The 23,819-nt window shown below is 39.9% G+C and overlaps 1 protein-coding gene across 4 annotated transcripts; it reads left to right on the top strand.

Moving 5' to 3' along the window:
• The first annotated feature begins 416 nt into the window (after window positions 1-416).
• On the top strand, window positions 417-22,263 carry ewsr1.L (EWS RNA binding protein 1 L homeolog). Of its 4 annotated transcripts, none has more exons than XM_018239719.2 (17): window positions 418-538; window positions 7,332-7,368; window positions 8,722-8,773; window positions 8,871-9,000; window positions 10,802-10,988; window positions 11,222-11,389; window positions 12,021-12,295; window positions 12,381-12,561; window positions 14,335-14,372; window positions 15,024-15,056; window positions 15,761-15,897; window positions 16,896-17,025; window positions 18,498-18,620; window positions 18,737-18,869; window positions 20,788-20,882; window positions 21,251-21,494; window positions 21,571-22,263. In XM_018239719.2, exons 1-17 carry the CDS (start codon window positions 526-528, stop codon window positions 21,608-21,610), a joined length of 2,016 nt encoding a protein of 671 aa, XP_018095208.1. In that variant the 5' UTR covers window positions 418-525; the 3' UTR covers window positions 21,611-22,263.
• The last annotated feature ends 1,556 nt before the right edge of the window (window positions 22,264-23,819 follow it).

Genomic DNA, 23,819 nt, shown 5'->3' with positions numbered 1-23,819 from the left:
CTATTTACTGCAAGCAATAATAACAGTAAAAAACAGTTTATACAAAGTGTGCTGTTGTAGGTGAACGCAGATGGAGAGCTGTAGGTGGGCAGCTGTTAAAAATAGATGAGGGCGCCTGCTGACAATAAATACCCAAACAGTCACTGTTACCACAAATGTGACACTGTATTCCATCCAGGTATTACCACGCCTAACCTTATCAACAGCCATTTTACTTTTCCCCTACCCAAAGACAAAATCACCGCCCACTATTTCAATGGAACAAACCATCCATTCTATCTTGTGAATGCGCTCACAGGAGTAGACTATTGTATTTTGTATTACCAGCTCGTGCTCTCGCTTACTGCAGGCACCCTATTGTTTTGAAATTACACGCGACATTTGGAGCCTAAGTACGTGGATAAAAAAAAAAAAAAGTTACCCCCCATTTCTTATGCGCAAGTGGTATGGTCCGCACGTAGAGTACTGCGCAGGAGCAACGCGTGTTCAATCACACAGGCGCTGCAGCGATTGAAGGCATACAAAATGGCGTCTACCGGTAAGTAAGTGGAGATGCTAGCGGTATTACGGTAATTATCGATGCAATTGCTTTCGCGAAAGGCGTGTTTATCGTTTAACTGTATTTGTTTGGCGAGCTTTGGGTTTACAGCTAATAATGATAACGTTCATACGAAACGTAGTGGGGGTTTGCTGCTTCCGCTTAGTTAGGCCTCGCTTCCAATGTGGCGTTAATGTTCGGTCTCTTATTGTGCAGTAGGTTGTACCTAGCTTAGCTACACTCCCCAAGCGCTAGGTTAAAAGCACATGGCGAGCATCGTATTGTGACGTTGCAGTGTTATTGGGTAACAGATACGACGCTCTTTTTCCCGAGTAGCTCTCTTCATTCATTGCTTGTGATTGATATTGATCGCAGCTGCGTAGCGCTAAAGTTGTTATTAAAACATTGCGATAACGTGTACGTTTCTTTAACTGCAAGGCAAAGTGCGCCTGTGTGTGTGTAAGCAACTTAAATAGTTTAACGATTTGCCTCCTTCTGATACTCACTGACCTTACCTTAAAAAACAAAAGTTATTGCTGCTTTTTATTACAACTCTTTTTGTTCAGGCCATCTCCTATTCGTATTCCAGTTGGTTGGTCATTTCAGGGCCTGGTTGCTGCTGTGATTTGGACCCTAGCAACCAAATTGCTGAATAACTAAAGAATTAGGAATAGTAACTGAAAACTAATTGCAAAATGTGCTGGTGATAGACATGCAGAATTTAGCCTTGTATCCAACGAACAATCGTTGTATGAAAAAATGTCGGGATGATCCATTGAAGCTGGAAAAAAGGAGAAAAGGCACAGGATAGCCTGCAGATAAGAAGTTCTAAAGAATCCCATTGTATACTAAAGAGCTTCTTTTATCTACCGTTTTTCCTGTGCCTAAAGGAGAATGCAACCCGAAACTTAAAAAAACCCTTACCCAACATAGACAGACCCTCCCTCCTCCCCTCGGTTTAAAGGAGAAGGAAAGCTATGGAGGCATTTTATTGCCAATAGATTAGCTGCAATAGTGCAAGCTAGAGTGCTATATTTATTCTGTAGAATGTATTACCATACCTGAGTAAAAAGCTCTAGAAACTCTCTGTTTGTTTAGAATAGGAGCTGCAGTATTAATGTGGTGTGACATCACTTCCTGCCTGAGTCTCTCCCTGCTCTGGGCTCAGATTACAGCAGAGAAGGGAGGGGGCGGGGGAAGAGGAGCAAACTGAGCATGCTCTTGCCCAGGGCAATGAGGTTTAAGCTGAAGGCAGGAAGTCTAATACAGAAGCCCATGTGTACACAATAGAAGGAAAGAAATACAGTATTTCTTTTGACAGGGGACTCAGAGCAACATTACTTTGGGGGTTTACTGGTATATTTAGATGGGCCTTTCTGATAAGGCTTACTTAGTTTTAACCTTTCCTTCTCCTTTAAGTGTTACCCCAGGCAAATGCCCCATATGTTTTACTCACCCCTCGGTACAGACTCGGGCATCGGAGTTCACAGGTGCCATCTTGAGCCGCTTCGTTATCTTCGGAATGAGACCAGCATGACTGCGTAGTTGGAGCAATTTCGCCGCATCCGCCGAAAATTGCCAACGCATGTCTCATTCCGAAGATTAGCAAAGCGGCTCAAGATGGTGCTCGTGAACTCCAGCGCCTGAATCTGCACCGAGGGGTAGGTTAAAACGCTGGGGGCATTTGCCCGGGGTAAAACTTGGGCTGAGGGGAGGTCAATGTAGGGTAGGGTTTTTTTTTTTTAAGTTTTAAATGGCTGCCCCCATGGCTACACAGCAGTTTGTTTATATAAACTATAGTAGAGTTTCTGAAGGAAACACACACCATTTTTAAGGTGGCCATTAACTAGCAGATTAAAGCTGCTGATATCTGTCGTTTATACTGATTCACGGCTTATCTGCCAGTGTATGGGGGCTTCTGACTGGTCTCCCCGATCGATATCTGGCCAAGATATCGATTGGAGAGGTTTGATTTCTGTTTTTGGCAATCTAAGACCGCATTGGCTAGTTAATGCAGTCCTCCTCTTGTCTGCGCCTGTTCTCTTTGGTGTAATCAGATCGTTCGGACTGACCCAATATTGCCCTGCAGTTGGTGGGCATATTGGGGAAAGATCCACTCGTTTGGTGACCTTGCAAAACGAGCGGATCTTATCTTGTGTGGCTACTTATCCTTTAACATGCAATTGTTGTGTGACTTGAACCTGCCAATTTGTTCATTATGGTTCGTTTTGAGCAAACCGGATGCATTGGTGGAAACTAATAATGCAGACTTGAGCATTTGTATGCTTTATGTTGCATCTTTTTTTCTTCTGCAGGGCAGTCGGTACTCTTCCATTTTAGTTTAATGGAAAAGCCATTTTTGCCTAAAGAGCATTTTTAGACTTGATTGTCAGTTTCCAATAAACTGACTGGTGGCATTGGTAGCTTTTGTTCTGCCAGGTGTGGTATTGGACGGAATCAGTGACCCCCAAGCAGTGACTTAGGAGAAACCTGTTGCTCCCAGTACCCTCAAAGCTGGTGCTTATTTTTGAATTACAGGCTTGGAGGCAAGTTTTGGTTGCAAAAAAAACGGTGTCCTGCCAAACAGTCTCCCAGTCCACAAAGGAAATATCAAATCACCAAACACAGCCCATATTTGGCTCCCCAGGAACTTTTTGCATACTGGTGTTGCTCTCCAGCTCAGTTTATATGTATGACTTACTTCCACAGATTGTTTTTTTTTTTTTTAATTTTTTGACAACTGTAGGCAAAATGAAACAAGAATTAAAAACCAGTAATGGTTTTGCGTGCATTTAAATATAATGTACCACTGACATGTTCAAAGTCAATATACTGGTATAGTTACCCTTCTTTCCTTGTTCTGGTATCAGGACCCCTTGCTTCCATCCAAAGCAATGTAATCAATTAATCCAATAGGTGGGAAATTATACCAATAAGCGCAGGGATTCTGCTGCAAGGTGCTTTTATTAACACCGAGTTGTTGATAAAAGCGCCTTGCAGCAGAATCCCTGCGCTTATTGTGGTATCATTTCCCACCTATTGGATTAATTGATTACCATAAACATGTTTTGGTAAAAGCAGCATGTTTGCCTCAAAAGCACAAACAATTATTTAAATAGCAATGTGTTGCCAGTTAGGCAGCCATTCAAAATGAATTGGGCTAATGGGGCACATAGGTTACATAACAGGTAAAACCATGTATAGAATTTTTTTTTTTTCTTGTAATAAAACCGTAAACATTCATGGCTTAAAGGTTGAACACCTCTTGTAATTGTAAGTTGGACATAACATATAAAGCTTTAACAAAGTTAAATGTCAATATTTAGAGGGGCTGCAGTAACATTAGGGTAGTTGTTGCAACTGAAGTTATTTAAATGCAATATCAAATCTACTGTTAATTTCTAAAAGGTTTTCATTGTACAGTTCTGCGGAGAGCTATGAATTCCATGTGACCCCTGTAAAATTTAAACCTATTCTGTGCATCTAATCTGTTATATGCTCTGTAAACATGAGGTTTTGCACTGTTCAGATTGAATGGCTGCCCCACTGACTAGAAGATTTAAGAGAATAGCACACCACCATGTATGTTGCAGGTGGGGAGCTTACCCCTTTTATTTAAAGTGACCACCTGTGCATCAACGTTTCGGGGGGGATTAACCCTCCCTTCGTCAGGACTACACAGCAGCTTAATTATATAAACTGTAGTTGTCTTTCATGAAGCACATATGCTTCTCTCAGCCTGCAAAAACAGCCGGAGCCAACAGCCTGTGTGTTAATTAGGGATGTACAGAATCCTCTATTTTGAATTCGGCTGAATCCTTCGTGAAAGATTCTGCTGAACCGAATCCTAATTTGCATATGCTAATTGGGCTGGGAAGGGGATTTTTTTTTCTTTTGTGAAGTCGTGTGGTTTTCCCTCCCCGCCCCTAATTTGCATATGCAAATTCAGTTCGGCCAGGCAGAAGGATTCGGCCGAATCCTGGATTCTGAGAGAAATCGAGACGATAAAAACTTGAGTATTTCAGAAATGGTACAGAATTTTTACCTGATTGTATTTAGAAAGAATGAAGAAGCTTATAATTTTTTTATTTTCACGATAGTTCCCCTTTAAAGAATAAGTGTTTTTTTTTTTTTCTTTTTAATTTTGAAATCCCTAAAAAGTAGGATGTGCCAAATCCACGATTTTGGAATATAAATCTGAAACCCTAATTTGTGTATATATAGTCGGATCGCGGCCGCATCTGTTCATCGATGCGATCCGACCGCCCGTAAAGCCACTGTTAGGATCCGATCGTTGGGCCCTTGGGCCCATGATCGGATCAGCCCGATATTGCCTACCGCAAGGTGGGCATATCGGGGAGAGATCCGCTCGTTTGGTGACATCGCCAAACGAGCGGATCTCTCCGTGTATGGACACCTTAACTTGCAGTCAAGTGACTGAAGTTTATTAGAGCACAAGTTACATGACTGGGGGCAGATGGGAAACTGACATGTCTAGCCCATTGCCAGATTTCAAAATTAAATATTAAAAAATAATTTGCTCTTTGAAGGAAACTGATTTCAGTGCAGAATTCTGCTGGAACAGCACTATTAACTGATGCATTTTGGAAAAAAAAAAAACCCATTTCCGCAGGCACTGGGAATTGGCTGGATCCCAAACCAAACTACATTTATACATAGGGTAAGGGCACATGCTAAGATGTGTGGATATTTAGTTGCCCAGTGACAAATTGCCTCTTCTTTGGGCGGCTAATCTCCCCTAAAAGCTTTCCCACCTGTTAGAATGGAGCGCTTAGTTTTCCAAAGTTGCCTCACGAAACTTCGGGCAACTTCAGAAAACGGAGTGCTCGTCGTGCCATCCCTTAGTTCAGGGAGACTAGTCGCCCGTAGAAGAGGCGATTTGTCGCCGGGCCACTAAATCTCCCCGAATCTGTGCGTGTCTCTGCCCTAAAAAGAACTCCAAACAGCTCACAATTAACTTACTTCTGTCGTACTTTCGAAGATAGAAGCTCAAACAGCTGTTAAAATTAGTAATTTCCTTATCTAGCTTGAAGTGCTACCCCCTTTGGTATACTAAGCCTTCCTTCTCCTTTGACTAGGAAATTTGGTTAAAGAGCTGTCTAGTGTGCATGCTTGCTGCCTCCTACTCAGATACAAATCAGACATGCACAGTACATTGCTTTCTATAGAGATGAGAAACAGGTTGATTGAAACCCCTTCTTACATCCCAGGACACTCATTGTCAAGATGTCTCTGGAACCAGTATCCGCATAAGAATTATTCATTTTAAGTGTGGATTGTTTTTTTTGTGCTAGAACTGAAGTCAGGCCTGTGGCCCAACGTCAATGTCCAAACTCAGTGATGCTCTGTTTACTGGAAGCAAATGTTGCTGTTTCACATCAGGTGCAAAACCATACCAGAAGAGTGGCATCTAGTATTTCATACAATTTGTTTCGGACTAAGATGTTGGCTTGGCAAGCTTTTTGTTTTTTGTAGTATAGTGGACAAAACAGCAGTCAAAAAGACCCATTAGCCCTGTTTAAAATGCCTTCTCAATATATGGTTATGATACAAACAGGAGATTGATCAGAGTTCATTCAATGACTCCATGTTTTATTAGCAATTCATTCTGTGCAAATGCAAACATTTCCAAAAATCGAATCCTAAAACTGTCAGTGACCATACCACATCAACATCACGTGTCCTTTTGGTTAAGTTTATCAATGGCTAGCACCTCCCTGTTGCATATATTGGGCAAAGTTTCTCCTGACCAAATCATTGGTCCTGCAGGCTAATCTTCCAGCTGTAGCTATTATAAGGAGTGCTGGCCAAGGATAATTGACTAATTAAACATCTAAATGTAAATTTCCTTGCTCCGTGTTTTAAGTAATTTTGCCCGTTATTTGCAATTCCTTGTGCTTTATACTTTAAAATACATAGCTTTGGCATATGAAAACTTGCATTCTAATTGTGTATAACTTTGATACAGTGCTATAATTAGGGATTCAGTGAATCATGTTTGTTGCGGCATTTAGCCTTGACCAAAGTCCTTTCTCTTGGCCAATCAAAAATGTATCCTTAACTGGCAAATTTTTATTAGGGGTGGGTGCATTTTTCCTAATTTGCATGCCAAAATAGAGAGAATATTTGTGTGTGAATATATTATCTTTGTCAGTCATTTTTTTGCTTGATTGCTTATTTTACATGTGTCCACTGATTGAGTAGTCTGCTTCATTTACAGGTAAAGCTAGAGAGGGCTGTAAAAGATTAATTTATTTGGGAAGCATTTCCTGATGCTCCTGCTCCGGTTTGTTGCTCAATATAGATCAGAACAGCAGAGGATGCTCTTACATATTATATTAGATTTGAAGATCTTGGCAGCAGTTCACTTGTAAGAGAAGAGCATAAATGCAAAAGTGCTTGGAGCGCTGTTAAGTTTTGCATTAGGCTATGGACACAGGCTATTGTCGGCAGCTGTATTCAGCCTGCTTAATTGGGCTGATCTCAGCCTGATCAGATTCAAATAAATGGAGCAGGGACACTAAGCAGATCTGCTTCTCTCAGCCTGAAAAATTACTTAGGCTGACAACAGCCGCTGAAATTGAGGACTTGCTTTGGTGTCATAAATATGCTGCTGTAGAATAATTTTATTACTGGGTTTTTAACCACAGAACAAAAACTTAATTCTTATGGATTATTTGAAATATATAAGGGTATGTTCCATAGTATTGCTCTGTTTTTTTTTTTTTTAAAACTTTTTTTTACTTATAAGTTTAACATTCCTCTGTTATAGATTACAGCACCTATGGCCAAACTGGAGCCCAACAAAGGTCAGTAGGTTTACCTGTAAGTTTTACAAACTATGCATTCAGAAGCTTTCCTGTCCATGTAGTGTTTAATGGGACTGAACACCTATTTGCCTATATTTTTACAAAAAGCTAAACATATTTATTTCGAAAGCTAAACATGGCAATTGAAGCAACTCTTTGATCATTATGAGGTTAGAGTTGCCACCCGGCCGGTATTTTACCGGCCTAGGCAGTAAAACACCTGCCGGGGCCGGTATTACAAATTTACCGGCAATGCAATTGCCGGTAATTTGTAATACCCTTTAAAAAAAGCCCCTGGCCTGCCCCCGATTTGCAAAGAACTTATCTTTTTTCCAGCGCTGTGCGATGTTGCTCCGCCCCTTTTGTGGCATGCAGCGTAGCTCCGCCAGTGTCACTGACCGCCCCCTTTTGGTGACCCCCCCCCCCCCTGTGGCCGGTAAACATTTTTAATAAAGGTGGCAACCCTATATGAGGTAGATAATTATATTTCCAGTGTACAATCTCCCCCTTTGTTTTTACTTGCTTGTTAACCGATCTTCATTGGATAGAATTAATTACATTACCAGTTCAGTTACCTTCTTTCGCAAGGGCCAAACGTAGTTGCTTCAGTTAAATTGCTTTTAAAGAATAAAAAAACTAGTCATCACAAGCCCTATTTTTTTTAAAAGTTAAATCAATAGTAACACCAAACAAAGTGCATTAAAGTAATGAAAATATAATGTACTGATTGTGCCGCATTTATACAGCTGGTGTTTGCTGCAAAAACTCTACAATACAAAAATTTGATAACGAGATTTATCATACACTGGCCCGTTAAGAACTCGAATTTGACTATTCGCCACCTAAAACCTGCCGAATTGCTGTTTTAGCTTATGGAAGACGTTCTGGAATCAATTTGGAGTTGTTTGTAGCCTTCCTGGCATTCAAGTTTTTTGTGCAGTTTTCGGGTCCATATTATTCACCCACCTTTGAAAAATCTTTTTTTTTTTTTTTTTTCCTTTAATTTTTGATTGGTCAAATTTCGCGTTTCATTGGAGTTTTAAAAATATAAAACTCCTATGAACACGAAATTCGACCCTTTATAAATCTGCCTCTAAGTACTGCCACTGGTCCCCGATTTCTGTGGTAGCTGTCAAGTTAGTTATCAGTTTAGCAGTAAGGCACAACTTGGCAAACTTGCAGAATAGTCAGGCATCAAGTAACTTCTGGGATGAGAGGATCCCTTTAACTATTCCTTTAATACACCTCAGTTTGTGCATGATGGCAAAATTACATGTTTGCAAATAGAAATGTGAGTGTCTTAGTAATTTGTCTTGTATAATGTTATTCAGTGTTTCCTTTTTCTTAATGCAGTTACAGTGCATATACTGCACAGCCAGCTCAAGGCTACACTCAGACTGCACAGGTAATTATGCTGAACACCATTGTACAGTACATTTATGTTCTGCATTAACTTGATGAGCCCCGTTGATAACTTTTTTAAATACAATTCCTATTTTTAGGCAACTTATGGACAGCAGAGTTATGGCACCTATGCCCAGCCCAGTGATGCCAGTTACACACAGGCACAGACAACAGCCAGCTATGGGCAACAGTCTGCCTATGCCACTTCATATGGACAGCCACCGACAGGTAACAATAACTGGGGACAAAGGCCTGAAAGCTTTTATCTATGGAACTCTTAAAGGAACAGTAACACTAAAAAAAATAGGTCTACCCTGCATAAAGTTTATTAAAATTAATGCTTTATTAAAAAAATACTGTTTGAAAACACTACTTCCTGTGTACTGCAAAACGGCGATAGAGCGACTCGCTGTGCATCTTCCCCCTAACCCGACTTGTGCCAAAACCAGAAGCTAAGCGCTACAACCGTGACAGCAGCCCATTCTATTACACATTGTACAAGCCGGATTTTGTGGGAAGTTGCAGCAATCCCCTTTTTTCCCCCAACTTACCTTGTAGTGGCAGGACTGTGGAACACTGGTCGCTGCCCCAGTGCTCTTTCCCATGCTAGCAGGCAGGTGAAGACAAGCCCGTGGTTCCGGTTTTTGCAGAAGTCGGGTTAGGGGGAAGATGCAGAGTGAGTCACCCTACGTTTTGCAGTACACGGGAAGTATTGTTTTCAAACAGTATTTTGTAAATATATGTAAATATCAAACTAAAATTATACATATTGAGTAATAAAAAAAAGATTTATAAAAAAAAATAACTGAAGCAAGAAGGTGGTTTACTACGTCATCATATCGTTCCCATTGTTTTTGTAACAGAACTTGTGTTGTGCAATTTAGCTGATTAAATTAAGGCCTTCCATTTGAGTTTTCAGTGTTAAAATGTATGTTCAAATATTTGGTTGCTGTACCACTGTAAACTTCCTCTTTGCAAGGGTGACATTGGAGGCAGAGTGCTGGGTATACACTTAGAAGTTGTAGGGGTTTATTTTAGTAATTTACCTATCTAAATTTACCATCCAAGTGACTGGTTACATTTCCATGAAGATAATTCAAAGGGAACTCTACACACAGACTTTGCATAGCAAAAACAAAAGATGCTTTCCACCAGATTGAAGAGGCTCTTCAACAAGTCCAATGATTAAAGGAACATTAACAGTAAAAATTAAATTGTCAAAGTAATGAAAATAATGTACCATTGCCCTGCACTGGTAAAACTGACGTGTGTGTGCGCTTCAGAAACACTAAAGTTGTTTATATAAACAAGCTGCTGTGTAGCCATGGGGGCAGCCGTTCAAAGTTGGAAAAAAAAAAGAGAAAAGGCACAGGGTACATAGCAGATAACAGATGAGCTCTGTAGTATACAATGAGATTCTTCAGAACTTATCTGTTATCTACCATGTGCTTAAATCGCTGCCCCCATGGCTACACAGCAGATTGTTTATATAATAGTTATATATCGTTCTTGTTTCTGAAGCAAAAATCCCAGTTTTACTAGTACAATACATATAAGTTCTTACTTTAGGACACTTGGATTTCTTGGTGTTACTGTGCCATTTTTGCAGGACTTTGCATTGTTTAGCTCAAGAATAAACAGGGAAATGGAAGCTACTCAATATTTGCTGTTCTCCCAGGCTAACATTTAAACCAAAGCAATGCATTCCATCTTCGTTCTGAGCTTGGATGTGCCTGTTTCCGTACGGGCCCATAAGGAAGAGCTGTGATTTTTGTTCTGTGCTTCCCTGTGATGGAACACTGCAAAACTAACCGCAGAGAAAATGCCAGTCCATTTGAGCCCTAAGTCAAGTGATGTCTGCATTATCAGTGAGTTGGGATACATTTTATATTAGACATGTGTGAGGGAAAACTTAAAACGGCACTGAGGTAACCTAACTGTATATGTTCCATGTATCATTAAAACGTATGAATGCAAATATCTTAATGTTCATTTTATGTACCATTTAAAACCTTTTTGTGCCTTGCAGGTTACACTGCTCCAGCTGCTCCCCAAGCCTATAGCCAGCCCATACAAGGCTATGGTTCTACAGGCTATGACAGTACCACTGCAGCTACCACCACAACCCAGGCTACATATGCTGCACCCTCTGCCTATGGTTCCCAACCTGCATATCCTTCTTATGGTCAGCAGCCTGCTACTACTGCGTCTGCAAGGTAAAAGTCTATTGTGTGGAATTCTTTTAAAAGACATATAAATGATACATATTTAAAACCATAAATCGCTTATTTCATTAACTATTGTTTTTTTTTTTCAATCGTAATTTGGTCCCTGAAGTGTTCAACAAAAGCATAGACGCAAAATTTGTTAGCCTTTACTATTTCTAGACCACAACATTATCTGCTTTATATTGAAACTGTTGTAATTTTTTTTTTTTTTTTTTTTGTAGACCTCAAGATGGAAGCAAGCCAGCAGATACCAATCAGCCCCCACCAAGTACAGCCACATATGCCCAGCCTAGCATTGGCTATAGTCAAAGCAGCTACAGCTACCCTCAAGTTGCTGCAAGCTATCCAGTGCAGCAAGTGAGCGCACCACCATCCTACCCTCCTACAAGGTAAATTTACTTTGCTTTTTGTAATTTACTTACCATCTACTATGGTTTCTTAAAAGGATCGTTCACTTTTAAATGTTTAGTATGTTAAAGAGTGGCTAATTCTAAGAAACTTTTGAATTTGAGAGAGAGATTTTGAATTATTTGTTCTGTAATGCTATACTTTTACTTTTTATTAATCATCTTTCTATTCATGCACTTATTCATATTCCAATCTGTAATTCAAATCAATGTGTGGTTGCTAGGGTAATTTGGACACTGGCAACCAGATTGCTGATATTGCAAACAGGAGAGCTGCTGAATAAAAAATCTAAACTCAAAAACAGTTTGCAAGGTCTCAATTTTATTCTCTTCATCCATAATAAGTTAATTTTAACACCAGTTAAGGTGAGCAGCCCCTTTAAATTTGTACTTATAGTTGCACATGGATAAAAGGGGACAGTGGTTGGCATTTCTGCCTGGCACTGCAATTAAGATAGTAATCTGGCTGCAAAAAGGCCATGTCGGAAGCCAATATTTGGCATATTTATGGCCTTTTTTTTAATTAATTTTTTTTTTGTTTACAAAAGGACATGGCTTCATCTTAGTAACTTTTTTTTTTTTTTTTCTCTTTCATCTTGAACATTTATTCTAGCTCCCAGCCATCAAGCTATGAACAGAGCTCCTATTCCCAGCCAAGTTCCTACACCCAGCAGAGCAGCTATGGACAGCAAACTTCATATTCTCAGCAGGGCTCCTATGGACAGCCAAGTAGTTATGGTCAACAAAGTGGATATGGCCAACAGAGTAGCTACCAGGCACCCCAACAGCAGCAACCTCCTCCTACCAGTTACCCACCTCCTTCATCTTCCTATAGCAGTCAGCCACCAGGACAGTATGGGCAACAGAGCAGTAGTTACGGACAACAGAGTGAGTAACTGCATGCTTTGTTTTATAGATCGAGATATATAGATATATATCAAGATTATATCATAATTGCTTCATTCCATTTTAGGCAGCTATCGTCCAGAACATTCTAGCAGTAAAAGTCCCTATGGCCAGGAGCCTCATCAGGGTTTCTCCAGCTCTGGCGATAATCGTAGTTCTGGAGGCTCCGATTCACGCAGCAGGGGTCGGGGCATGTTTGACAGAGGTGGCATGAGCCGTGGTGGGAGGGGCTCTCGTGGTGGCATGGGGTAAGAGAGAATCTTTGAACTAAATTATTTTTTCCTTCAACAGCATAATGTTGCACTGACTGAAAGATGACTGGTTTGGAATACATTTTTTACACAGGAGGCGTATCACCTCAACTGTATCATGAATAAATCTAATCTAATTATTTCTGTGGGGTGTATTTAGACCCCCATTCAGTATTTTTCTTTTCTCAATCTCCATAACCTCTCTGACTTGTGCACACCAACCCAATCAACCCTAGTTGCCTGGTTTCAGCACAAGCATTTAGCTTGATTTTTCAGTTTGCTCCAGAGGTATGAACAAGAAACCTACACTTCCACTGTGCTGCCCTGTACTTAATAGGGTGTCAGCCACTTTACAATGCAAACATAAGTGTGCAGGATTTTGGAAACCTTTTTTTGGATGTTATTACCTGTGTCCTCTGTTCTGATGGTTATGCCAATCTGCATGTCAGCTGAAAGTTGTATGCTTTTATGAAGTGCACGCTACAGGCATAGCTTTGGCATTGACCAAGATTGTTGGATTATGGTTTGTACACTCAATTCTTAACCTATATAGAGTATTGTGTGTTCTCCAGTTATCTCTAAACATGATTCAAAATCGTTTAAGTAAAATGTTAACCCCTACACATGTTAGTCTGGTAGGTATATTGAGCCCTGTCTGACTCTTTATATTACTATAATAAATGAATTGTCATTTGCCTGGATATGTCTATTGCTCTTATTGGCTGTACATGAAAATCCCTTCTTTTAACATGCTTTGTCAAATTTATATGCCACAGGTTACAAAGTGAGAGCGTTGTATACACTTCAGTTCTTAAAAGTGCCCACTCAGCCGGCAGCATTATGAAAAGTGGGACTCGGTGTCTAAATGGAGAGGAAAAATATCCCAATATCAGTCAATAATTTAAAAATTAGAACAGAACAATGTATTGTAAACAGTCATATTGTAAATTTAGGTGCCAAACTGGTGGCATCAGGTTTAAATCCTACGTACGTCTATCTTCTATAATGTAAACTTTTTTTTATAATAAAACTTGGTGTTAAAGGTTATAAGCTGTGTGGGCAGCTTGCTGCTGACAAATGTATTAAAGATGCAATGCTTGTTTAACAGGAAATCTCAAGCTAAATCACAACTTATTTGTTTCAAATCTTGACTAGTTTCTGGCCCCTTCAAAATACCCAGTGTAAGTGTACTCTCGGCAACTAAACGTTTTTACTGTTCAACTTACATTGCGTTTACAGATCATCTTTTCTTTTTGGATTTGCTGTTCCTACACAGCTTCACTTTCTGTACCCTTCACTAATGCATTGGTATATTATTGCCTTATATTCACTTTTGATATGTCACCTGTCTGACAAATTTGTCTGATCTAGGGACAGTCGTCTTCTGCACTCTCCTTATTGTAGTGCTTATCATAAAGAACAATGTATAATTTATGAAATACTGGCATATTAAAGCAGAAGATGGCATCTTGTTCAATGTATGAAGTGAAGGTTTCTGGTACTGTTATTGGTCAGCTAAGCATTGCATGCTTAATACTTCTGCTGATGGTTTACACCCTGAAGCATAAAGACCTATGTAGATGTATGTGAATGTAAAAGTAGCTATACAAAAAACACCCTTGAAGATTAGTGCCGTGATGAGACAGATGCTTTGTATGGAGATGTTAAGCCACGGCCGGCTCTGTACCCTTGAACCCCCTTCGAGGCCCAGAATGCTTAATGGCTCTTTAAAGGGAAAAGGCCTTCATTTCTTCACCTTTATTCTCCCAGCAGCGGTGGAGATCGAGCTGGCTTCAGTAAGCCTGGTGGTAAGTTTTTGAGTATTACAAATGGGTAGTGTAACAAAGAAGCCCCTCCCCCCCCTCTTATATAACTGCTACATTTGTTTATATTTTTTAATTTTCTCACCTCCATGCCATGGTGTATAACTCCCCGTGTGCAGAAGTTTACGGGTCTGGCCGGCATTTTGTAGGGGTATACACGGTTATATGGTTAAACAGCTGAAAAGCAAATCTGAACAGAGTTGTGTGTAATTTGGGGGAATACTTGCATTAATGCACTGAAATTGGTCTACATGGTTTATTTGGAGGACTTAACTGTTAAACTAATACGGGCACACTAACTTGAATCAAATCACTGTTATAGTGTTAAGTGCTTTATTGCCCTTCCCCTGTTTTTTTAAAAGCATTTTTTCGCTGCTGCTTCTTCCTGCTGTTTAGTTGGTGGCAGTGAACATGCAACCCAACCCATGTGGGGTTTTCACCTTGCCCTGTGGTAAAAAGGTTTATATGCAGAACAGATCTGCCTGAATTGGTTATTGCTTGCCCCGCCACCTGTGCCCTGGTGGAATCCCCTATACATTTTAACAGTGGTTCTAAGTAGTTTTGATGTTGCAGTTTGTGTTGTACATGCATGTGTGAACTTGTGAACTAACTTCTCTTTATAATTTCATCTGCTAGGACTCTTGGATGATGGACCAGATCTTGATTTAGGTGGGTACTTTTTTTTTTCTTTAATACTGTACCCTGCAATTTTTTTTTTTTTTTTTAAACTTCTTCACATTGTCATGTAGTTTGTTGGAAGATTTAAGTAATTCTTTATATGGTTTAGGGTTTTCTCCACCCCCTCTCTTTTTAGTACCCCCACCACCACACCTGGCTAGCTTTTTCATCCCACCCAATTGGAAACCTTTTCTATGGAGAACAATGGGGGATGTAGACACATTAACAAAATTCAAGACTGGAAACTCCTGTGACAACTTTGAAGGCCTGACCATTACTACTAGATGCTCAATCTTTAGGCTGGATCAATTCGTTCAAAATAGCATTTCTAGTCACATTTTCAGGGTGTACTTCTGCTTTCAAAATGCCATGTCCCCATGGTAGAATAGTGCTTTGTATTGATAATCAAATATAGATCTGTGAATTGAAATCCATGTCTATATAGGGCAAAGGCTAGACACAACAGTTAATTGCTGTAGTGTGTCTATTTTCTGTTGCTGGCTAGAGGTGAACTATATGGACACCAGATGCACAATCCAAAGTAGAGAACGCTTCAATTTGACACTGGTCCAGGTGCTCTGGCTCCAGGGAACTGACAAACTGTATATGGAACAAAAAAAGTTTGCAGTGAATAGTACAGCAACTTCTGTACCTTCTTTATATATTTTAGAATTGTCTCTAAATTTGTATTGTAGGACCCCCTATGCCTTTACCATTGCCTTTGGACCCAGAAGAGGAGCAAGAAAACAATACTGTGTATGTACAGGGACTAAATGAAGATGTAACTGTAGAAGAAATAGTGGATTTCTTCAAACACTGTGGTGATGTCAAGGTAAGTGTCATGGTTATGCAGGTTCAAAGTACCAGTAAAGAAATTAGGAATGTTGTCATTAAAATAAGGTTTGGTTTGGCTTTGTCTGTGGTTATCCCACCCACGTGCACCTTCAACCACAGCAGCCAGGGTTGTTACCAGGAACCTTGTTGCTGTGCAGCAACCTTATTTCTATAATTGGCTTTCATTTTCTTGTAATGACTCTTAAGGTCTGTAATATGGACTGACTTGTGGAAAATATTTAACTATTAGTTTTTTGATTTTTGCATTAATTTTGTTAAATGAAGCAACAGTATCTTTTTTTCTTTTATTGATAATTGGAAGCCGTCCTTGACACACGTCACAGGTTCTTGAGGACCTCCCTTTGTGCACAATGCCACATGCTCTGTTACAACCTAGTACAGATATTGAGGATTTGTTCATAGGTCAGGATTAGCATTATCACTTGCAGCTGGAAAGTAGAAGGGCCTAAACACTTCTTAGCCCATTAATGGTGCATTGAAGGAACAGTGTCACACAAAAAATGAAAAATTATTAAAGAAAAGACAATATAATGTAGTCTTGCCAGGCGCTGCGGTTTGCTTCAGAAACACAACTATAGTTTAAATAAACCAACTGCTTTGTAGCCATGGGGGGGTAGACATTCAAGCACAGGACACAGAGTAGATAACAGATAAGTTATGAATAATCCTGTGCCTTTTCTAATTTTTCAGCATTGAATAGTTTCTGAAGCAAACACACATTTTACTAGGGCAGCACAACAGAACATTATATTTTTATTGCTTTAGGATACTTTCATTTTTTGTTGTTACTGTTCCTTTAAATGCAGGGGGCTGGAGTTCTGTAGGCTGAACCAGCACAACCTTTGTATAAATGTGGTGTCCATTCCTGTCATAAGCTTTAGCCCCTTCTTTGATTCCAGGACAGTTGTCTGCAAAAAGCATTTTATGGTATGATAAAAAAAAAAAACTCCTGATGCATCTTTTTCTTTCCCACAGATAAACAAGCGGACAGGCCAACCACTTGTAAACATTTTTACGGACAAGGAAACCGGGAAGCCCAAAGGAGATGGCACTGTGTCTTTTGAAGACCCACCTTCAGCTAAGACTGCTGTAGAACTTTGTGATGGTAAAGATTTCTATTATCAAATGCAAACTGCTTAAAGGGCACCAATCTAAAATCATTTACTAAGTAAATACACTATGTGAAAGTTCAAGAAATCAGATTTTTAAAACAGAATTGTTTGTATAATGTAAATCATCGGATCACTATACTTTCTGCAAGATCTCCCATATCTCCAATGAAGTTCTAGCTGAGGCAGCCATCTTGGATTTCACTGGCTCCTCCTACCTATATCTTCACAGCCAACAGCTCTGAACTCTTGCACATGCTCAGTTGAAATTCCCTAATTGCTTAGCAACCCTTCTAAGCTTTTTTTTCAAATCAGCCAAACTTCTGTTGGCTGCTGTTCAGTAGTGCTGCCACCTTCTGGAAGTTACTGTGTGCCCTTCATTTGCATAATATCACCAGCAGGGGACAAGATAGGGAAATCTCGTGATACTTCTAGTGGAGGAGTTTACTAAAACAAGGCATTCTGGGTAAAATACTCAAGGCAGTGCTACAATCTGAGCATGCTCCTGAACTTTGCATGTTATGGTCTTTGTTATAGTCACTATATGGACTCCCTCAGTGAAAGAAAAGTAAGGGGTTTTTTGAAAAAAACAAACAAACTGCATGTAGTTTGATTAATCGTGTTTTGGTTGTACTGGTCAGATTGTTAATGTGTTTGATTTTGGCCGATAGGTGCCCTTTAAAAAATTTTCCTCTAGAATCTAGATGGTGCACTACAATAGCCCTTCTAAAGCAGAATTATGTTCTAAAATCATTTTCAAAAAACTTTCGTCAGTGCCCTGAGCCCTTGTTCTCTGATAAGCTTCAGTATCTCTTTACGGCTGAGATGCCCTATGGATTACAATATAGGGTGGATGTGGGGTTTGGCTACTGTCAGGGAAGACCAGTTTAAATATACATCAATAGCAAATGTCATGGACTGTCTCCTCAATGCCCAGCTGGGGGTTCTCTGCCAGTTAAAATACATTGTTGAAAAATTGCCCAATTCGCTTTTACAGTAGAACCCACATTTTACGTTTTTCAGGGGACCAGAAAAAATGGTGTAAAATCAGGGAAATGTATTGTGCATAGTATATAGACCACAAAACAAAAATCAGGGGTGTAAAATTGAGGTTCCACTGTATAGTAAAGGATTAGGGAGATATCCCTCCACACACAGTAAATGACTGATTTCAAGAACAATATTTCAAGATTCTAAATACAGTATACAATAAGGCAGAAGGTTGCCAATGTACAAGAAATACACGGAGTCTGTGACAACACTATATAATTCAAAATGAACTGGTCATCCTCCCCAATGCTCTCATGCGCCACTTACTCTGAAAGCACATAATCTTGCATAATGAACGCAGGTGACTGCCTACATACACAACATACTAAAATACTTATTGGTTTGAGAACATTTTAAATGGTAGAAAAAAATTCTTTTTTCCAAGCATACACATAAATGTAAATTTTATTTTTTGTAGGGAAGGATCTTAATGGAAGCAAGTTGAAAGTGTCGCTGGCTCGCAAAAAGCCTTTGCTAGGTAGCATGCGAGGGGGGTTGCTTTTACGTGACAGCAGAGGGCAGCCACCACCTCTCCGTGGAGGTAAGAAATTATACTGCTCCCCTTTTAGATCCATCCTGTGTGGTATTTTTTGCAATTTGGTATTTGTAAACTACAGAATATATGTCATTGAATGACTGTGTAATTTTCTAATTGAGGTCCCATGGGTCGCATGGGTGGCCGAGGAGGAGACCGTGGGGGATTCATGCCAAGAGGACCACGTGGACCACGAGGTAGCCCAGTTAGCGGTAATGTGCAGCACAGGGCTGGTGACTGGCAGTGTCCCAACCCGTAAGTATAATAGAGAAAATATTACATAGTTAACATAAACCGTTAAAGCGCCTTTATCTATACACTTACCAGAACAAAACAAGATGCTGCTGCAAAATAAAGCTAAAATCACAAATCATAAGCAAAAGTATATTCAACACAAGCTTTGTAGTTGAACAAGAAGGTATGCTACCATCTAAAGGGTTACTGTCATGGACACTTTTTTTTTTTTTTTTTTTTTTTTTTTTTAAAGCACTAATCTGTAGAGTTTTCCTATGTAAAACATTGTATAAACACACTTTTTAGTTTTTGCAAAGATCTGATTGTTGGACTTGTGTCTGTGTATATATAGTGTGTAATTGCTTTATGTATGTACACTGCCTTGCAAAATTTTCACACCTATTTTGTTACATTCCAACCTGTAATTTAAATGTTTCTTAATCTTATTTTATGTGATGGGTCTGCGCAAAATAGTCTTAAGTAGGTGGAAGTGAAATGAGAAAAATATGTATACAATTTTTTTTTTTTTAAAAAAAAAAAACCTGAAAATTGCCGTGAAGCCCTAAACAAATCCTGTTGCAACCAATTACCTTCAAAAGACACATAATTGGTGAAATGAAGCCCACCTGTGTGCATTCTAACTGTCGCATGGTCGGTATAAACACACCCTTTTTATTGGTCATGGTACCACAACAAACCTGCCAATAGAGGGCTGCCCACCAAAACTCACAGACCGGACAAGGAGGTCATTATTCGGATCGGCAGCGCAGAGACCAAAGGTAACCCTGAAGGAGTTGCAGAGACTGGAGTATCTGTCCAGAGGACCACAATAAGCCGTACACTCCATAGAGCTGGGCTTTATGGAAGTGGCCAGAAAAAAGCCATTACTTAAAGTTAAAAATAAGAAGGCAAATTTTAAGTTTGCCAAAAGGCATGTGGGCAACTCCCCAAATGTATGGAGGTAGGTGCTCTGCCAGATGAGACTAAAATTGACCTTATCAACCACCAAGGAAATTGCTATGTCTGGTGCTAACCCAACACATCCAATCACCCCAAGAACACCATCGCCACAGTGAAACATGGTGGCAGCATCATGCTGTAGGGATGTTATTCAGCAGCAGGGACTGGGAAGGTGGTCCGACTCAAGGGAAAGATGGTGCTAAATTCAGGTATATTCTTGAGCGAAACCTGTGTCTGCATGTGATTTGAGACTTGTCCTGCTGGAAGGTGAACCTCTGTCCAATGACCCGAAGCATACTTCAAAAGCAACACTCAAAGTGGTTTAAGGGGAAATTTTAAATGTGTTAGAATGGCCTAGTCAAAGTCCAGACCTCAATCAAATTGAGAATCTGTGGTCCGACTTGAAGATTGCTGTTCACAAGCGAAAACCATCCAACTTGAAGGAGCAGTTTTGCCTTGAGAAATGGGCAAAAATTCTAGTGGCAAGCTCGTAGAGACTTATCCAAAGCGACTTGCAGCTGTAATTGATGCAAAAGATGGCTCTACAAAGTACTGACTTTAGGGGGGGTTAGACAGTTGTGCACATTGAAGATTTATTTTGTCGTATTTGTTTTTTTTATTATTGTGAAGCAAACGTCTTCAAAGTTGTAAGCATGTTCTGGAAATTTTAATGGTGCAAACTCTCAAACAATCCAATTTAATTCCAGGTTGTGAGGCAATAAAACATTAAAAATGCCAAGGGGGTGAAGACTTTTGCTAGTGTGTGTGTGTCATGTGATTTTTTGGCAGTCTACAGAAATTGACAATTCAGAAATGCATTTACAGTTCTTCCATTTGTTTGCTGGCAAATGTGAAGACCTTTCATTGTGACCAGGCCCCTTGTAAAATTGCTCAAACACTTTAAAGTTTTATAATAAAGGTGGCTACTGTGTTGAGTGTGTAGGTAAATGTATCCATTTCAGTCTCTCTTTTTCTTTAGGGGATGTGGAAACCAAAATTTTGCTTGGAGAACAGAATGTAACCAGTGTAAGGCTCCTAAGCCTGATGGTCCTTTTCCTCCTTTCCCACCTCAAGGTACGGATGGTTGTATTAGTTTCTATTTGTTTATAGTTTTTGCCCCATCTCATAGGATGAATATTATGAACCAATTTGAAGTCCCAGACAGCATGTTTTATTTGTAATTTAGTTTGTCTAATGTATTCCTGTTGTGTTTCCTCTGAAAATACTTGTTAGAGTTGATAAGACCACTCTTTTCAGTTGGAGTTTGATTGCATTTGTTTTTAAAGGTGCATTTTTGCCTTTTGTTTTGGGTTTATTTATTTTTAGTAATGATTCTAAAATCCTTCTGGATATCTCTTGTTTGTGTGTGTTGTTTCCATGATTTTATTTTTTTCCCCCTGGTCCTCTGCTGTGCGTAACTAATTGATTTACTGCAATTGCAGGAGGAGAACGTGGAAGAGGTGGGCCCGGCATGAGAGGAGGCAGAGGCCTAATGGACCGTGGAGGGCCTGGTATGTTCAGAGGTGGCCGTGGAGGAGATAGAGGGGGCTTCAGAGGCCGTGGCATGGACAGAGGATTTGGTGGAGGAAGGAGGGGAGGACCCCCAGGTCCCCCTGGTCCCCTTATGGAACAACTTGGTGGAAGAGTTGGTGGTGGAAGACGAGGTGGTCCCAGCAAAATGGATAAGTATGTTGTTTTTTCCCTTTAACATGCACAGTCTAAAATACTAAAGGCAACCTGCTAAATCTTTACTTTCTTTCAGGAGTGACCATCGCCAGGAACGCAGAGAGAGACCCTACTAGTTTTGGAGCCGCCTTTACTACCAGATTTATTTTTTAAACCAGAAATGTTTTAAATTTATAATTCCATATTTATAATGCTGGCCTTGAAGATCCTCCCCTTCACTGCCACATTATGATTATCCTTTGTCTGTAACTTTAGTATTCACAGTTTGTGGAGATATTAAAATGAAAATTTAATGGTAGTATTGCTGTCTGTTTTTGTTTTGCTATTTTTTTTATTCAACCCTCCTATTGAGGGCAGATCACATTTTTTAGCTTCTTTGCATGTGATGGTTTTGAAGTATTTGAATGATAGCATGCATGTTACCTTGACAGAATCTATGGCTATAGAGGATAGACCATACAAAACTTGTTTATTTTTAGCAGTTTAATATGTCTGGCCCTGTATTGGGTCATCAAATAGCCGATACCCTCTTATGCCACCGTGGATTTGTGTTTAACTTTTTTTGTTTTTTGGGGAGGGGTGGGGCTGCAATTGATGAGCATATTATAAGTGTGGCCATTCTGTACAAAATGGGGATTATTTTATTTTTGTTTTAATATACTGGTTTGTGTTAATTTGTTGGACCCCCACCCCATAATACTGTAATAAAATCTTGTTGAACCACTATTTTACAAATTGGAACTCCTTAATAAATGTAATTTTTAAATGGGTTGGTTTTCATTATGGACAGTTATTCCATTGATTAAACAGATTCTTACCATAGAGACTTATAATTGGTTTGTCAATGTTAATCAATTATTGTAGAGTAATATTTATGAAATTTCCAATCGGTATGCAATGCTGACTTTAAAGTAGTAAAATATAAATAGAAGTGAATCACAGACTTAAAAGCAGCCGATATCAAACATGGCCTGGGCCTAGACCAAATATAAAGTAATCGTCTAGACCAGTGCTGTCCGCATCGGGTCCCCCCCCCCTTTTGTGGTCCTTCATTAAAGTCTGGCCCCTGTGACTGTTTAACTATTTGTGTATGCTTTTAAGGAACAGTTCAGTGTAAAACTAAACTGGGTAAGCTGTGCAAAATATAAAAATGTTTGTAATATAGTTAATTAGCCAAAAATGTAATCTATAAAGGCTGAAGAGACTGGATATCGAACAGAACCGAACGTCCTGCTTTTCAGCTCTCTAACTCTGAGTTAGTCTGTGACTTGAATGGGGGCCGCATGAGGCATAACTGTTCAGTGAGTTTGCAATTGATCTTTAGCATGCAGCTCAGATTCAAACTGTTATGTGCCATGTGGCCCCCCTCAAGGCACTGATTGGTTACTGCCTGGTAACTAATCGGGGGAAACCAAGATAGCTGAAAAGCAGGAATTGGTGTTCTGTTAGAAAGGGCTTCTTTCTCATCACCCTGCCATACAGATGTTCTTTGTGCAAATTGTAGAACGATGCAAGTGTCTTGGAGGTGATCTTTGGATTGTCTGTAATCATTCTCACAATCCTCTACATATGCCGCTCTTGTATAGTTTTTTTTTTTTTTTTGCCTGCCAGACCTGGGTTTTACCGCAAATGTGCCTGTGGCCTTTCATTTCCTGATTACATTCCTTACAGTTGAAACTGACACCTCTGAGAGCTTTTGTAACCTTCCCCTAAACCATGATACTGAACAATCTTTGTTTTCAGATCTTGTTGCTTTGAGGATCCCACGCTGTCACTCTTCAGAGGAGAGTCAAAAAGAAGCACAACTTGCAATTGGCCACCTTAAATACCTTTTCTCATGATTGGACACACCTGCCTATGAAGTTCAAGGCTTAAAGGAGAATTCAAACCTGTAATAAAAAAATAAAAAAACGTACCCACCCCATGTAGACCCCCCCTCCCCCCAGACTTACTGCCCTCCCGGGGAAATGCCCCATACTTTATACTTAACTTGGGCACAGATTCAGGCAGCAGAGTTCCACGCAGCCATCGTCCGGCTCTTCGGTAAGCTGTCCAGGAGATCGTCAATTTCCGTCCATTTCGGCGCATGCACATTTGTTGCAAGCCGGCAACTTGCTCCAACTGCGCATGCGCCACCATGCCAATCTCCCAGTCAGCTTACCGAATACCTGTAATATGGCTGAGTGGAACTCCGCTGCCTGCATCTGCGCCGAGGTGTAAGTATAAAGTTTGGGGCATTTCCCTGGGGGGGGGAGGGTTCTATGGGGGATACAGGGTTTTTTTTATTACTGGGTTGAATTCTCCTTTAACAAGCTAATACAACCA

The sequence above is a fragment of the Xenopus laevis genome, chromosome 1S (genome assembly GCF_017654675.1).
Source record: "Xenopus laevis strain J_2021 chromosome 1S, Xenopus_laevis_v10.1, whole genome shotgun sequence".
NCBI lineage: Eukaryota > Metazoa > Chordata > Amphibia > Anura > Pipidae > Xenopus > Xenopus laevis.
The sequence above is the reverse complement of the archived record's forward strand: the minus strand, read 5'-3'. Positions and strand labels throughout refer to the sequence as shown.

Excerpts from the sequence above, each read along its gene's own strand:
- ewsr1.L (XM_018239719.2), top strand. Across the intron at positions 11,390-12,020 it reads CCATCCTACCCTCCTACAAG|CTCCCAGCCATCAAGCTATG; the intron begins GTAAATTTACTT and ends CATTTATTCTAG. Across the intron at positions 14,373-15,023 it reads TGGCTTCAGTAAGCCTGGTG|GACTCTTGGATGATGGACCA; the intron begins GTAAGTTTTTGA and ends TTCATCTGCTAG.